This window comes from Saccopteryx bilineata, chromosome 1 (assembly GCF_036850765.1).
Source record: "Saccopteryx bilineata isolate mSacBil1 chromosome 1, mSacBil1_pri_phased_curated, whole genome shotgun sequence".
NCBI lineage: Eukaryota > Metazoa > Chordata > Mammalia > Chiroptera > Emballonuridae > Saccopteryx > Saccopteryx bilineata.
In genome coordinates, this window is record NC_089490.1 from 233,545,248 (window position 1) to 233,559,436 (window position 14,189).

General features: G+C 41.3%; 1 protein-coding gene across 1 annotated transcript in view; it reads left to right on the plus strand.

Moving 5' to 3' along the window:
* Positions 1-14,189, plus strand: part of USH2A (usherin) — a 545,087-nt gene that overhangs the window by 258,794 nt on the left and 272,104 nt on the right. Inside the window, exons 31-32 of the mRNA XM_066238179.1 lie at positions 3,437-3,550; positions 5,487-5,648. Coding sequence (XP_066094276.1) covers positions 3,437-3,550; positions 5,487-5,648 — 276 coding nt within the window. The remainder of the gene's footprint in view (positions 1-3,436; positions 3,551-5,486; positions 5,649-14,189) is intronic.

Consider the following 14,189-nt stretch of genomic DNA (forward strand, 5'->3'; position numbering starts at 1 on the left):
CTTAAAGTCTACATGAAGACATTTCTTACTAAGTCAATATAACAGTCACAAGTCAACATTGTACTGCAGCTGTGATTTGAACAAACAATATAATATCTCAGGGTAAGGTATTTGGTAAAGCTGGTTTTCAAAATTTCAAAAGAATGGAACTGCTTTTATGTTTTTCAGTGATAATATTGCTAAAAATTTTATACTAAAAATTTCAGAGTACCAACCTATATACAACCACTGTCTTTTTCCTTTTTTTTAATTGATTTTAACAAGAGACAGGAACATCGATCTGTTCCTATGTGTGCCCTGACTGGGGATTGAACCGGCAGCCTTTGTGCTTCAGGACAATGCTCTAACATATTTATTATACAATACATTTTTAAATGAAATATGTATTTCCAATGGCTTTAGGCAACCCCTGTGTTTTGGTCGTTCGACACCCGCCAGGGTCGCGACCCACAGGTTGAGAACCGCTGCTCTAACCAATCAAGATATCTGGCCAGGGCAACCACTGTGTCTTTTTGGACAGAGTGTTTCTGTGCTAATGCATGTCCATGAATGAGAGGTGATGCTTTTGACATAGGCCATGTAAATTAAGCAATGAGCAAAGGAAACTAATCTCATATGTGAATGTGTTGTGTTTTTTGTTATTGTTTTTATGTCTGTAGAATTGTTTCATTCTCTGGGGACTGATGTGTTTCCTGTTAGTATGGCAGTACTAACCCTTGCTGTAGATGTCTACTTAAAAATAGGAAAACTCGGATCAAAACTCGGATCAATGTCAAAGATTGTCAAAGGATAAAATGCCTAGCATCTGTCTTAACAATGACACCTTAGTTTTGGGATCATGACGGAGGCATAAGAAATGGAAAGGTGATGCTTGAGGAAGAGTTTAGGGTGTCGGATCTGGGTTGAATGTTGAGAATGAGATGATAGCGGACATCCAGGTGCGATGCATGACCTGTGGGGGGAAATGGAGGACTGGAGCTTGGGGGAGAGATGGAAAATCTATAGATACAATGTGATCACTGAGGGGTGGGGCTTGCTAAGCTAATAAAGGGCAGTGTTGTGAAGAAGGAAGAAGCCTGCAAATACAACCTTGTAGAACAGAAACTATTTAAAGAACTGTGAGAGGAAGATGGGCCCATCAGGTCAAGGGAAGACAGGGGTTTAGGAGAATAACTCAGGACATCAGAAGTGGAGGGAGGCAAGGTCTGGCAAGTAGTAGAGAATAAGTGTTGAGGTAGAGTTGCCTGACCTGGTATTTATGGGATCACAAGGGATCTCTGAAAGATAAAGATCAGTACTTAATAGCACAGTCCAGACATAAACTGGGTTGCAATACTCACAAAGCTGGGACCGACAGAAATTAGTGCCAGACTTGTCTGTTTGTGCTGCACTATATTCCTAAACACATTTAATTGTGATGGTGACACTTTCAGGTAAATACAGTTTTATCCCCGCCTCACAGATGAGGACTCTGGGGGCCTCTTCTTCAAGACAGGCACTATTATAGTCTCTTTACAGATAAGGAAACTGAGGCACAGGGATCTGGACAATTTGCTAATTCCATGTAACAAATTCATAGCAGAATTGACGCTTGAACCCAGGCAGTCTGGTCTTAGCAACCGTACCCTTGACCTCTGTCCCACTCCATGATGACAGCACACACAGGATGATATACACTTGCTATTCAGATGTTTAGTGGAAGGAAGAATAAAAGACACTGGCCTCAGAGTGTGAGTCATGGTCGTGGAGACACAAGAGGGAATAACAGTCACCACGGCAGGAATGAGGGGAAAAATAGGAGGTCGTGCCATGCGGGATTTTGAAATTAGAGACTGCCAAACTCGGTGTGAGAGGGTCACACGGGCGCATGCTAGTTCATTGGCTTGCTGTTTTCTTTGGCATCAGCTCAGATAGTGGTGCCCAGAGGGAGGCTCAGGAAGCTGCTGGGATGAAGACACAGGCAGCAGTAGGGGCAGAGGGCCGACAGGAGGGGCCAGAGCAAACAGTGGTCTTTGCTTCATCCTGTCTCTTTGCTCTTTTGCTTTTTAAAATAATCTCTTGAGCGGGGACAGAGAGGGGGAGACTAGCGAAACGTGGATGTTAAAATCTGTGTATGAATGACGTACGCTGTTACCAATATGGGTGTGTTAAGACAACAGCATTGTCCAGGCCATGGAAGGTCTCCTCCATGAAAGGACAGCATGAGTGAGGTCGTTTTTATATAAGAATGATGACAGTCTCTGTGGTTGAGATTAAAGACAACTCTGGAAAATGTCTCCAGTTTGAACAAATACCCAAAGTATTCTTCTGATACTTCTTTATTTCACAGGATTAATAAAATAAAGAGCTTTTGCCTTGATTATGAAGACCAGTGCGTGAAATGTGTCTTCATTTCTGTGGGTACTTCTACTTGCTGAACACCTCTTCCAAATCCACTGCCAAGCCAGGTTCATTCGACACTTGCATGTGCAGCGCTTCTGTTGAGGACAGGTGTCTAAATTAAATTAACTAATAATTTTCGCAAGTTGAAGTACAAAAGCATAATGATCTAATTTGCTAATTGTTCAACTATGTTGATTTGCATATTTGTTAGCAACAACATGAACAAATAGCTTGTATATGTATATCCTACCGTTAAAATAATGAAGCCGCTCTTGGGAGTAGCATTTGCTAAAGTGTGTTAATAGATGCTGCATACTAAAGACTCCAGTTAAAGAAGATTGAAAGATGCTGGGTTAAAGACAGCCAAAGAGTTTTGTTTCTGCGGAGGCCCAGGGTACATCACAACTAATGGATCCGCTGTGCTCTGCTTCCTGAACTTGACGTGTCCCTCCTCCCATGGTTTACAGGGGAAGTGTCTCAGGGCACTAATGTTTTCGGAAACATATTTGGTAAAATATTGTTTAGATCTATCTTAGTAATAAGTTGGTCTCACATTTTTTAAACTGATTATTCCATTTTGCAATGAGCACAGAAGCAGGAAAATGAATTAAAGAGACATATATTTTTATTTTTTTATATTGGTGTCTGTTTTTCCACTCCTCCCTCTCCTTCTCTCTCTCCCTCTCTCTTTCCCTCTCCCTCTCCCTTTCTCTCTCCCTCTCTCTCTCCCTCTCTCTTTTCCTCTCCCTCTTCCTCTCTCTCTCTTTCCCTCTCCCTCTCTCTTTCTCTCTCTCCCTCCCTCTTTCCCTCTTCCTCTCCCTCTCTCTTTACCTCTTCCTCTTCCTCTCTCCCTCCCTCTCTCTTTCCCTCCCTCCCTCCTCCTCCCCTTTCCCTACCTTCTCTCTTCTCCTCCCCTCTCCTCTCTCTCTCTCTCTCTCTCTCTCTCTCTCTCTCTTTCTCTCTCTCTCTTCACACAATCATATAGAGACACACCAGTAATATTTTTATGGTTGCTTACAGTAAACATGCAAACCTCCTTTCCCTTTGACCACAGGCGTGTTGACAGGCTTGCAGCCCTTCACAGACTACGTGTTAACCCTCACTGCTTGCACTCTGGCTGGCTGTTCAGAGAGCTCACAGGCACTGAACATCTCTACTCCACAAGAAGGTAAAGTAATTTCAAAGGTCTTGACTTCCACATCTCAGTCATGAATAATAAAATAGGAGAAGAGCTAAATGCTGCAAGGCCATTTGCTGGAAACCCCCAACCTAATTTGATGACAGAGTGCATCGCCAGGCCATAATTGCTCCATTTTTTGGGGGGTGCAAAAATGAATCAAACTCCATACCCTTTAATGACATGCATCTTTAATAGCTGTAATGCAGATTAATGGGCTTTTTAATTGCTGTTACATTGTTCATGCAAGAGCCTTGTCATTAATATGAAGCATCTGAAAGATTAATGAAAGCTTCCTCATTTTACTAGGGCTCAGAAGTAAATCTAGAGACAGTCTGACTAAAAAGAATTGATTGTATAGTTCACTATGAAATTGAGAACCGAATGCTTGATTTCCATGGTCTCTTTTAACTGCTAAACACCAGCACGGGCAACAATTATTGCAGTGTGATGGAACCTCCAAACGCCCGTCGAGGCTTTATTAATGGCTGCTCGTCCCTCCCGACCTCGGCCCCACTTTTGCTGTACTTGGAACTCTACGCTGTTGGCACACATTAACGTTTCAGATGGCGTATGTGAAGAAGGCAGCGAGAAAGAGAAAATATTTTAGCACTCCGAAGCAGGGAGCGTCAGCATACACCGCTTTATGGAATGACAACTCTCCCAACATCGAAACAGTTCCTTCTGTCTCTCTCTCCTGGGTGGGCAGGGTCACAGGGCTCTTTGGCTGGCTGGTTGGATGGTTATTTAGGTGCTTTCCACGCTTGGTTTTAGGGGAAAAGAGTCCATCTCCCTCTTTTTCTCTCAGTATCCATCCACCCCCATTCTTGCACTTCTTCCCAGGCCCTCTTTTCAAATGTTGAGCAGGTGCACTTACAAAGAAGATGGGTAAGAGAAGGACAATGCCCAGCTGGTGACACTGTGACAGGATAAAAGAGTCTGTAAAACCCTTCCTGTAGCCCTTGATTCTCTGTGCTTTGCACCTGAGCTGCCCAGACAGCCCTCACCTGGACTAGGCTATCAGTGAACCATCTTCAGCGGTTGCTCTGTGTTCTCTCTGTCTGGTCCACCGAGAAGAGCAGTGTTTCTCAACGTGGCATTGCTCCCGCCGGGGCACATGCTCACCGCCCCTTCCCAGGGACTGCCACTGGCTTCTGTGGGGGACAGATCACCTTACCTCTCTCAGTATTTTCTTGACACCTACCCTATCCTCTGTCCAGGTTTTGCTTGGCACCCATCTAATCGATCCCAGAACAATTCCTACTCCTTCAGTTCACCCTTTCCTTCCCATTATTTAAGGAATTCCTGACTTCTTATTTTTCTTTAAATTTATTGTCAGTTGACCAAATGTTAGGTATGTTTGGGATCAATTTTTAAAAGCTGTTAGTTACCATGATGCCAGTTCATTGACCATTACAGAAAATGAATAGGCCTCTTTAAAAAAAAAAAAAAAAAAGTTTTCATATATAATTAAGTTGCTTCTGGATCTTTCTGGATATTTTTATAGTTGCGTATATGTTTTTTATATCTGTTATGAATGTCTGTCACCAGCCTGGTCCATGTCAGATCCAAAGCTCCTGAAAGGGAGGACATCACTGTTGAATTTGCTTTACTCAGTCCAGCCCCCAAGTGGAGATTATGGGTTAATAATAATACTTTTTTTTAAATAATACTTTTGATGAAGTAGCATGTCAGTCAAGTAACTGTGTGAGTGCTTTCCATCCATCACTGGAGCACATTCTCATAAATACGGGACAGCTATTTAGTGCGCTTCCTAACGCAGTTACTGCCAAGCGGCCCACGAATCAGGGACACCTCCATGCATGGGATTTCAGGTTGATTCCATGATTTATTGGTTTGGCTCTGAAAAGTTTGAAATAGAAAAGTAAACTAAAATTAGACTTTATACATCATTTTCCCCCCACAGCCCCACAAGAGGTCCAGCCACCAGTAGCCAGAGCCCTTCCCAATTCTCTGTTACTCTCCTGGGACCCACCCAGAAAAGCGAATGGCATTATAACTCAGTACTCCTTATATATGGATGGGATGCTCATCTATTCAGGCATTGGAGAGAACTGCACTGTCACAGGTGAGACTTCTATATGTATCGATACATAATTACAGTCTATGTTGTTAGAATATCTATTTGATATAATTGCAAAGGACAGCGTGCGTGTATGTATTTCAGATGACAATAATTGATAATTATCAGGGAATGTGGTTTTAACACTCAGGTTAGTTATTTTTGCCTCCCGTTAAGCCACTAAAATTTCGTGATTTTTATGGTTACGTTACATTTCTGGTGAAGCCAAAGCTGGACACGTGGTGAAGGACTTCTGTTGCCTGCCCCCCCCCCCCCCCCGTTCACCCCAGGCTGTCTGTCTGCATGGTCTTGGCTGCGGACCTGCCACTTCTCAGCCAGGTCCTCCCCCTGGTCCACCTTCGGTCCTGTGTGGAGGGGGCCCTGGGAATGTATCAACACCAAAGCAGAGCCTGTGACTCCTCTGCTTCCACCTGGTCACAGAACTGAAACAGGGACCCACATGGTTCCCAGCCAGGGGCTTGAGTCAATGATGTCATTTCATACCAAGTCCATTGATATGTGTCTTCACTACTTTAAAACCCACATGAATGTGGCTGATCTTAAGACTCAGAACCATGATTTATTGGTTCGGCTCTGTGGCATCTAAATTTTAGATCATTTGAGAAGAAACACAGAGCACTGCCCCAGGTCGTGTTATAATTGTGACGACACTTAAGGAGAATAAGTTGTTGAAAGCCTATGAAGCACTGGGGGCTTACATTATGGATGCCGTCCGGTATGTGAAACCACATACAACAAGCTCCCCTCAAAAGGGAGGTCCAAAACTCATAAAAAGGGGTGTGCATAAAAGGTGGGATGCCCAACAGCCAAAAACCAACTAATGTCTGATAACTATATATTTTCTCTTTCCCTCACAGCTCAATATATTTGTATGCTATAATAAATATGTTATAAAATATGATATATTATATGCTATATCATGTTATATACTCTAACAATATATTTGTATGTTAATTATGAGGTTATATATTTTATGGTATTTTATGCATTGTATTTGACTATCAGGTGAGACATCATTAATCAAATATCGTTGGATAAAAATACTGAAGCCTAGAGATATTAAATTCTCCATGAAAGGTCACAACAAGTTAGAGTCAGAGGCAGGATTAATTATTTACATGTTCTCTCCTTCACATTAATGCCAGGTACTAAGGCTATAAGAGGGAATCAGTCAAATGTCCCTACTCTCTCTCTTGTTCCTGATATCATGGGGTGACACAGGTGCAGATGGAGGTGTTTGTGGCAAGGGCTGTGGCAGTCACCTTTCTCAGGGTCCATGTTTTTTGTATCCTCTCTAGTCTGAGAATCTTTAAAGGACAAGAACAATTTCTTTTATCTTTATTCATATGGTTGGATAGAATTCTGTAATGCTTCTTCTATGGGGTATATATTAACCTTACCCTCATTTTGTAAATGAGGAAACTGAGGCATAAAAAGGATCAGTAGCTTCCAGAAGGTCACACAGACCATGAATGGAGGACTTCAAAACCAACTCAGACATTCTGGCTGTGAGGAGGAGAATGCGGTCTTCCATAGGCTACTGAACTTCTCTGAGACTTGGTTTCTGAGCCTGGGAAATGGACATGACTATAATTCTCAGGATTTTTTCAAGAGACTTAGAGCAATATATAAAATATCTGGCATGTTCTTAGCACTTAGTAAAAGAATAGTAACCTATGTCCTGCTTAATGCAGTTTATATGGAAAACGTGTCCCAAGCACGCGGCCCTGTCAGCCTGGTTTGTTACTGCATCTCTGGGTCCTATCACAGGGTGCACAGAGAATACACAGTGTGAATGGAGTCAGGTGACTGCTAAGAACAAAGAAGAGGGGAGATGGCAGAGGTGGTAGTAGGGCGAGAAAGAAAAGGAAATGCAGAAAAGATTGTTTAAAAGTAGAATCAGAGTAAAAGAAGCTAAGACTCCTTCCACGGGTAGACCCCTGTGCTAACGCAAGTCCACAGGGTGTGGCTGATGGCAGATCTCAGATTGAGGGCCCTGAATATCTCCAAAATGTGCCTAATGTCATGAGGTGACACTGTGCAAAGCCAGGAAAAGAGCAACGTGGGGAGGGGAGGCGGCCAGAATTCACGGTGAGATCCAGTACTGCATGCAAAGTGATACTGATGCTGTATTTTGTTTGATTGGACTGTCAACAGAACCATGTAACTGTAGTGTTTGTCTGCCTTGAGAGATCATGGCCAGTATCACCACAGCAGATTAGTACAACAGATGTCCCAAACACGAAGGAAAAAGAGTGGAATATTTTTAACGAGCTCACAACCACCTTTCTAGAGACAAGAGTAATAGGCTCTTCAGTGGCTTTCATTCTTCTGTGGATTATTAAAAATGAAGTCTCCTTACCACTCAGCTTTATCCCCTCTAGCCCCACTGGCTTCTCATCTCCAAATGGCCAAAGAGACAAAGCACTCTGGAACTGCAGTATTGGTCACCAAGGAGAGGAGTGAAGTCAAGAATGTCACGGAATTCAGAGTTGTCGTGACTGTTCTAACGCTGTAGCCAGTAAACCTGTGGCCAGAAGTGGTCAGGAAATCCTAGTCAGTTACTGGAGGAACCAACTGGAATCAGGACCCAGTTGGCCCCAAAGGGCGTACTTCTCATCTCAGTACATTGTACTTACCAAACACATATTATTTCGTTTTTACTCACACCAACTCCAAGGGAGACAGCAGGCCAACTGCAGGCCACACAGCACCTGAGTTAATCTGCTAGGGCTGCCAGAATGACATGGCACAGATGGGGGCGGGGGGGGTTCTTACAGTTCTGGAGACAGGAAGAAGTCTAAGACCAGGTGTTGGCAGCTTGGGTTTCTCTGGAGACCTCCCTCCCGGGCTCACTGACAGCTGCCTTCTCGCGGTGCCCTCACGTGATCCTGCCTCTGGCACGTCTTCTTCCTCGTATGAAGACATCAGTCCCGTTGGATGATGCCCCTACCTTATGACCTCAGTAACCTTAATAGTCTCTTTAAAAGCCCTCCTTCTACATCAAATCGCATTGGAGGTTAGGGCTTCCATGTGTACATTTCAGGGAACGCACGTCAGTCTGTACCAGTCCCTCCTGTTATAGTGTGTCCCCTGCTGCTGTTGGCGTGGGCGGCCTGCTTCCCTGGAGATTCTCAGATTGCATGGGAATGGGATGCACTGGCTGGAAGGATCATTTCCAGCTCTGAGATGTTACTCCTGTGCTGCATACTACATTCAGGTCACGCATGCCTTCAACGCTCATCTGTCCACGAGGAATGGCAGAGGGGACAGAGTGGGGAAGGGGTTCTGTCCCTATCAGGGGAACGTGGATGCACGAGCCTGCTCAAGCCATGGGGAAGGGCTTCCACCTCAGCAGTCATTTTAAATACATGCCATGTCCTATCGTGACATGTGTCTATGATGCTATTGACAATCATTGCTTGTCTTTGTGGCAGGATATTGTGACCTGGTGTCTTTCCCACGCTGCATGCTCTGTGGGTTGAACTTCTTGTCATGACGGCTGGTGCTGTCAGCAGCACTGAGAGTCAGAGCCCTCTGGAGTGGACTTTGATAGTGCCAAAATGTCACATTGTAAAAAAGACTGAATGGAGGATGCCATCTACTAGATTAGCAAAAATAATAATCACAGCATATTTTCAATTACAAGAGTAAATGCCTATTGAAGATAATTTAACATGCAAATATTTAATACTTGGTTATCCTAACATGCTGGTAAAAACTTAATATTCCTTCTAGTACTTCCTTTATTTTTAACAAAGTGAGCTATAGTGTAGACTAGAGTTTAGAATAGTTGCATATTCGCTTATTATGACTATTGTATATTCTGTGTCATTAAGCATGTTTCTAAAAATATTTTGAAATACTGCTAATGATGGTATCATATTCCATCTTATGAAAGTGTACTAATGCATTTGATCACTTAATCAACTCATAGGTTTCTAATTTACTCTTTATGTTAAATATGTGATGCTAAATATTATTGCACATGAATCTTTGTTAGATTCTTAAAAAGGGAACAGCTGAATTCAAAGTAGTGAACTTAGAGGATATTAGATAGACATTTTTGCATTGTTTTTACAGTCATCAGCAGTGAATGTTATATTCTTACATTCTTGAATTTTACAAGTGAAAAAAATTTACTTGCATGTTTACTAGCTACACTAAATTCTTTTCTATGTGATTATTAGCCATTTATATTTTACTTTTATTTATCTGATCACAGTCTTGATGAGCAAAAACTTAATAAAGATTAATTTTAAACTTCTTCAAGAGCTACAGTTCATATCCTGTATTCCCTGCTTACAATCACCTGCACTATTTAAAATTCTTTACCTTCTATGCTATCAGAGTTCCTTGATAACTTGGTTTCGGGTCCTCTCCTCGATGTACAAAGTGTCAACGTATTTCTTCTTACTCCTACTTCATGTTATTTGTCCCTTCCTTTTAACTTTGCGCATAGAGCCAACATTCTCCGGTTATGTGTAGCAAATGGGTCTGTGGCTGTGGTGGGTCTGGGTAAGAGGAAATGCTCTTCAATTCGGAAGCTACTTAGCATTGAGTTGGTTGAATTTTTTTTTATTCTTAAATATGAAGCATTAAAAGTCAAAGGCATTGCTGCACCTTGAGTTGGTACAAAATATACTTAAAAATGCATACAGTTCAAATTTTTTGCCTTGCATAGGCCATAAGCTAGTAGTATGGTGGGTCAGTTGTGACACTGAAAAATGGATCCAGTTAGAGAACCTCCCGAAGGCTGTTGATGTTTGCTATAATAAATAGCACACACTTGAAGTCAAACTTTTTCATTCTGTATTCAAAGGTAATGGATTTTTCGTAACCATAGTAACCTTGGTATATTTCTGGATAAATACATGAGGTATATACATTCTAGTTTTATTTTTGAATATAAACTACCGCATTATGTATTACTAATAATATGAAAAATAGGATGTAGGTTAGTCTAATGACAGCTTAAACTAGTATGCATTTTTCTTCTGCAAAAAATAAATATTTATCAAAAGTATAGGTTCAATTAATTTTTCCCCTAGTTTTGTGGTGTTCTAGTGGTGCCATTTATCTTTTTTTGCAAGATCTCCATTAATCTCTTATTACTGTCCCATAACAGATTTTTAAGACATTCAAGGTAAAAACAATTGCCTTAAAGCTTATAATTAAAAACATTATCAAAAGATTAAAGGACCTATATTGATATCACAAGCAGAACTATTGTGGACCACTTAATATGTGTGTACACAATATGTTTAAAAATAGATAGAGGGGGGAAAAAGACCCTTTTGTCTGTTCAACATACTGGGGTTGTTTCAAAGTTCAGGCTAGATAGCATTCTGATTGATGGTGACTATCCAATCTGTAGCCAACCAGATCATTCTCATTTAAATGACCACCCTACCAGAAACTGGCAATCCTTAAGAAGTTCGTGAGATGTTTCAGAGAAGCCTACAAAGTTTTTAGAAACAAGGACAGCAAGATTGGGGTAATCATGGAAGTATACTAGGAGCCTGACAAGGAGGTTTATATGAGTTATTCTAACTGGTGGAGAAAGAGTAGTGATCTTCCTGGACGGTTCTTTTTTTAGTGCATAAATTGTTTTTGGTTAACCCAACCTAAGATACTACTTCTTACAACTACTAGAACCCCCAAAGGTGGGAGGTCAATAGGGACTCTGTTAAAAAACAAACACAAATTTGATACCAAAACATATAACACCTGTGTGTGTATATTATATATATATACAGGTTGAAAAAGTTTGACTTCAAGTGTGTACTATTTATTATAGCAAACATCAACAGCCTTTGGGAGGTTCTCTAATATATATATTTAACTGCTTGTCTGCAGACCAGTTCTCCAGAAATTTTTTGCCGTCCCCAAAAGTGTTAATCAATCTGATGCTGTGTGAAGATTATAGATCCAGTGATCCTAGTTGAATTTGCTTATGTTCAGGGCTGTTTCTGCCTTAGTAATCCTCAAAATAACTCTTCTATTTCCACTAGTCCCCAAGTATTAGAAGGTTGAAAACCACAATCTACAGTAGTCTCTTGATTGATTAAGTGCCTGGTTTCAGCACCATGGAGAGCATCTCTCCTAGAGGCGCCTTCAGGACATGGGCTGCTTCTGTCTCTGAGACTGAGGCATGTAGACAAAGATAATAGCAATGACCGGAGTGTGTGTGTGTGTGTGTGTGTGTGTGTGTGTGTGTGTGAGAGAGAGAGAGAGAGAGAGAGAGAGAGAGAGAGAGAGAGAGAAAGAGAGAGAGAGAGAGAGAGAGAGAAGATAGTAACTGAGAGAAGGGAAGGGAAGAAGAAAAGCAGATGAATTTCTGGTAAAGTCAGATAGTCTATAACTATTTATATCTTTAAACAACCAAAAGTGCTAAAATCTTTTCTTGTCTTATTTGCCAAGGTCAGACAGAATCACATATAAACAGCAAAACAGAAATGTTCATCTTGAGCCTTCTACACACTTATGTCTTATGATGAGAAATTTATTGTAGGAGAAGCTGTGTCACTTATGGTACAATAAAAAAAATATTGAAAGATTTGGAATGTCTAACCAAGCATGATGAGGAGCCTTCTCAACTCTCTGTGAATTTGACTTAAATTATATTCATTTACACTGATGGTTTCCAAAAGACCCTTTCTTAGCAAAATAAAACCTCCCTTTAACCTTGTTTTATACACACACACACACACACACACACACACACACATATATTTACTTAATTTTGGATATTTGAATTCCACAATGCAGTACATATAAATCACTCCTCTTATGTAGAGTAATGTCCTAGAGGGGAAGGCAGGTGGCATGCTTGTGTTCTACTGTGTAAGGCTGAGTATTAATAAGGCAGAATGTATGAGGGTTTTCAGGTAAAGCAATGATCTCATCTCTGAGTCACTGTGCCTCTCTATTACAAACTAAGTCATGCTTGTGCCCTTTTTATATCATAGAGATATAGCATTAAATTATATAAAGTCTAAGAAACCTTGAGGATACAAGAAAAAAAGACTACACTGTAAAAAGAAGCTAGAGCCTTCGGAGGTCAAGTTACCATGCTACTAAATCTGTTGACAGGTTCAGGAAGAGTTGCTTGGGATTTAGCTACCTCCTAGATCCTTGGGTTAGTAAACACCATTGGCATTGTCCTAAAGAACCATGTTTGCTTAGTAGCAAAGGGTCAAAGGAAATGAAATAGCTTGTATACAGTGTGGAAATAGCCATTGCGCTTAACTGTAAACACTACAACCAAGTTTCATTCTTAGTCTAAGATGCTTCTACAGTGCACCAGGATGTAAAGAAATTAAATATGTGTAGTTTACATGTTAAGATTGCTACTCAAGTGTTACCTGTGATCTATTAAAATAAATGATGAATATAATTCTCTTACCTGGTTGAGAAGGGCATACTGTTTGAAGGAATTTCAGGAAGGATGGGATTAACAGCCAGTCAGAAGATTCATGGAGGGGGACCCTGAAACAGGTGCTGGAGGGTATCCTTTCCTTGTGAGCTTTACAAAAAGAGGCTGCCTCCCATTTTGAACATTCTGAGAGCAGGCATTGTTTGTAATTTATTAAAAAAAACTTCTTAATTGAGATAAAATTTTATTCTGAAAAGTGAGCAAATCTTAAATATACAGCTTGGTGACTCTCAAACTAAACATATTTATTCAACCAGCATGCAAATCAAGAAACAGAATCCTAATAAGCACCAGAGGAACGCCAAAAGTCTTTATCCCCAAGTCTTATTATCCTCTGACTCAGGTGACCACTTTCATGACTGTTAATGGAAAATGTTAATGTTACTATGTTTGCACTTTTTTTAAGGTGAGAAGAGGAGGGATAGTGAGACTTCTGCATGTACCCCAACTGGGATCCACCCAGAAACCACATCTGGGGCCCATGCTGAGTACCATACTATTTTTAGCACTTGAGGCAGATATGCTCCAATTGAGCTATCCTCAGCACCCAGGGTTATGCTTGAACCAGTTGAGCCACTGGCTGTGGGAGAAGAAGAGCAAGAGAAAGGAGAGGGAGGGAGGGGGGAAAGCAGATGGTCACTTTTCCTGTGTGCCCTGACTGGGAATTGAACCCAGGACATCAGAATGTCCACATGCTAGGTCAATGCTCTACTGCTAAACCCCTGAACAGGGCCATTTGTACTTCACATGAATGGAATCACATTGCCTGATCTCTTTCATTACTGGGTTCTTTTGGAGGATGTAGGTAGGAGAAGGAATTAGTGGGGCAAACTTTTCTTGTACCTGTGTCCTCAGCCCTCTGACTTCCAGATAGTTGCTCCAACAGTGCCAGTTTCACATTCCCACCTTCCAGAAAGTCACTGGAATATTTGTACAATGAAATACCCACTGAACCTAGCAATAACACAACTGAAAACTGGAGGCAGACAACATCAAGTCTAGACTCAACCAGCTCTGCAAACAATACACACAAACACACAGACATAATGAGAAGACAGACAAGTGTAATTCAAATGAAACAATAAGAG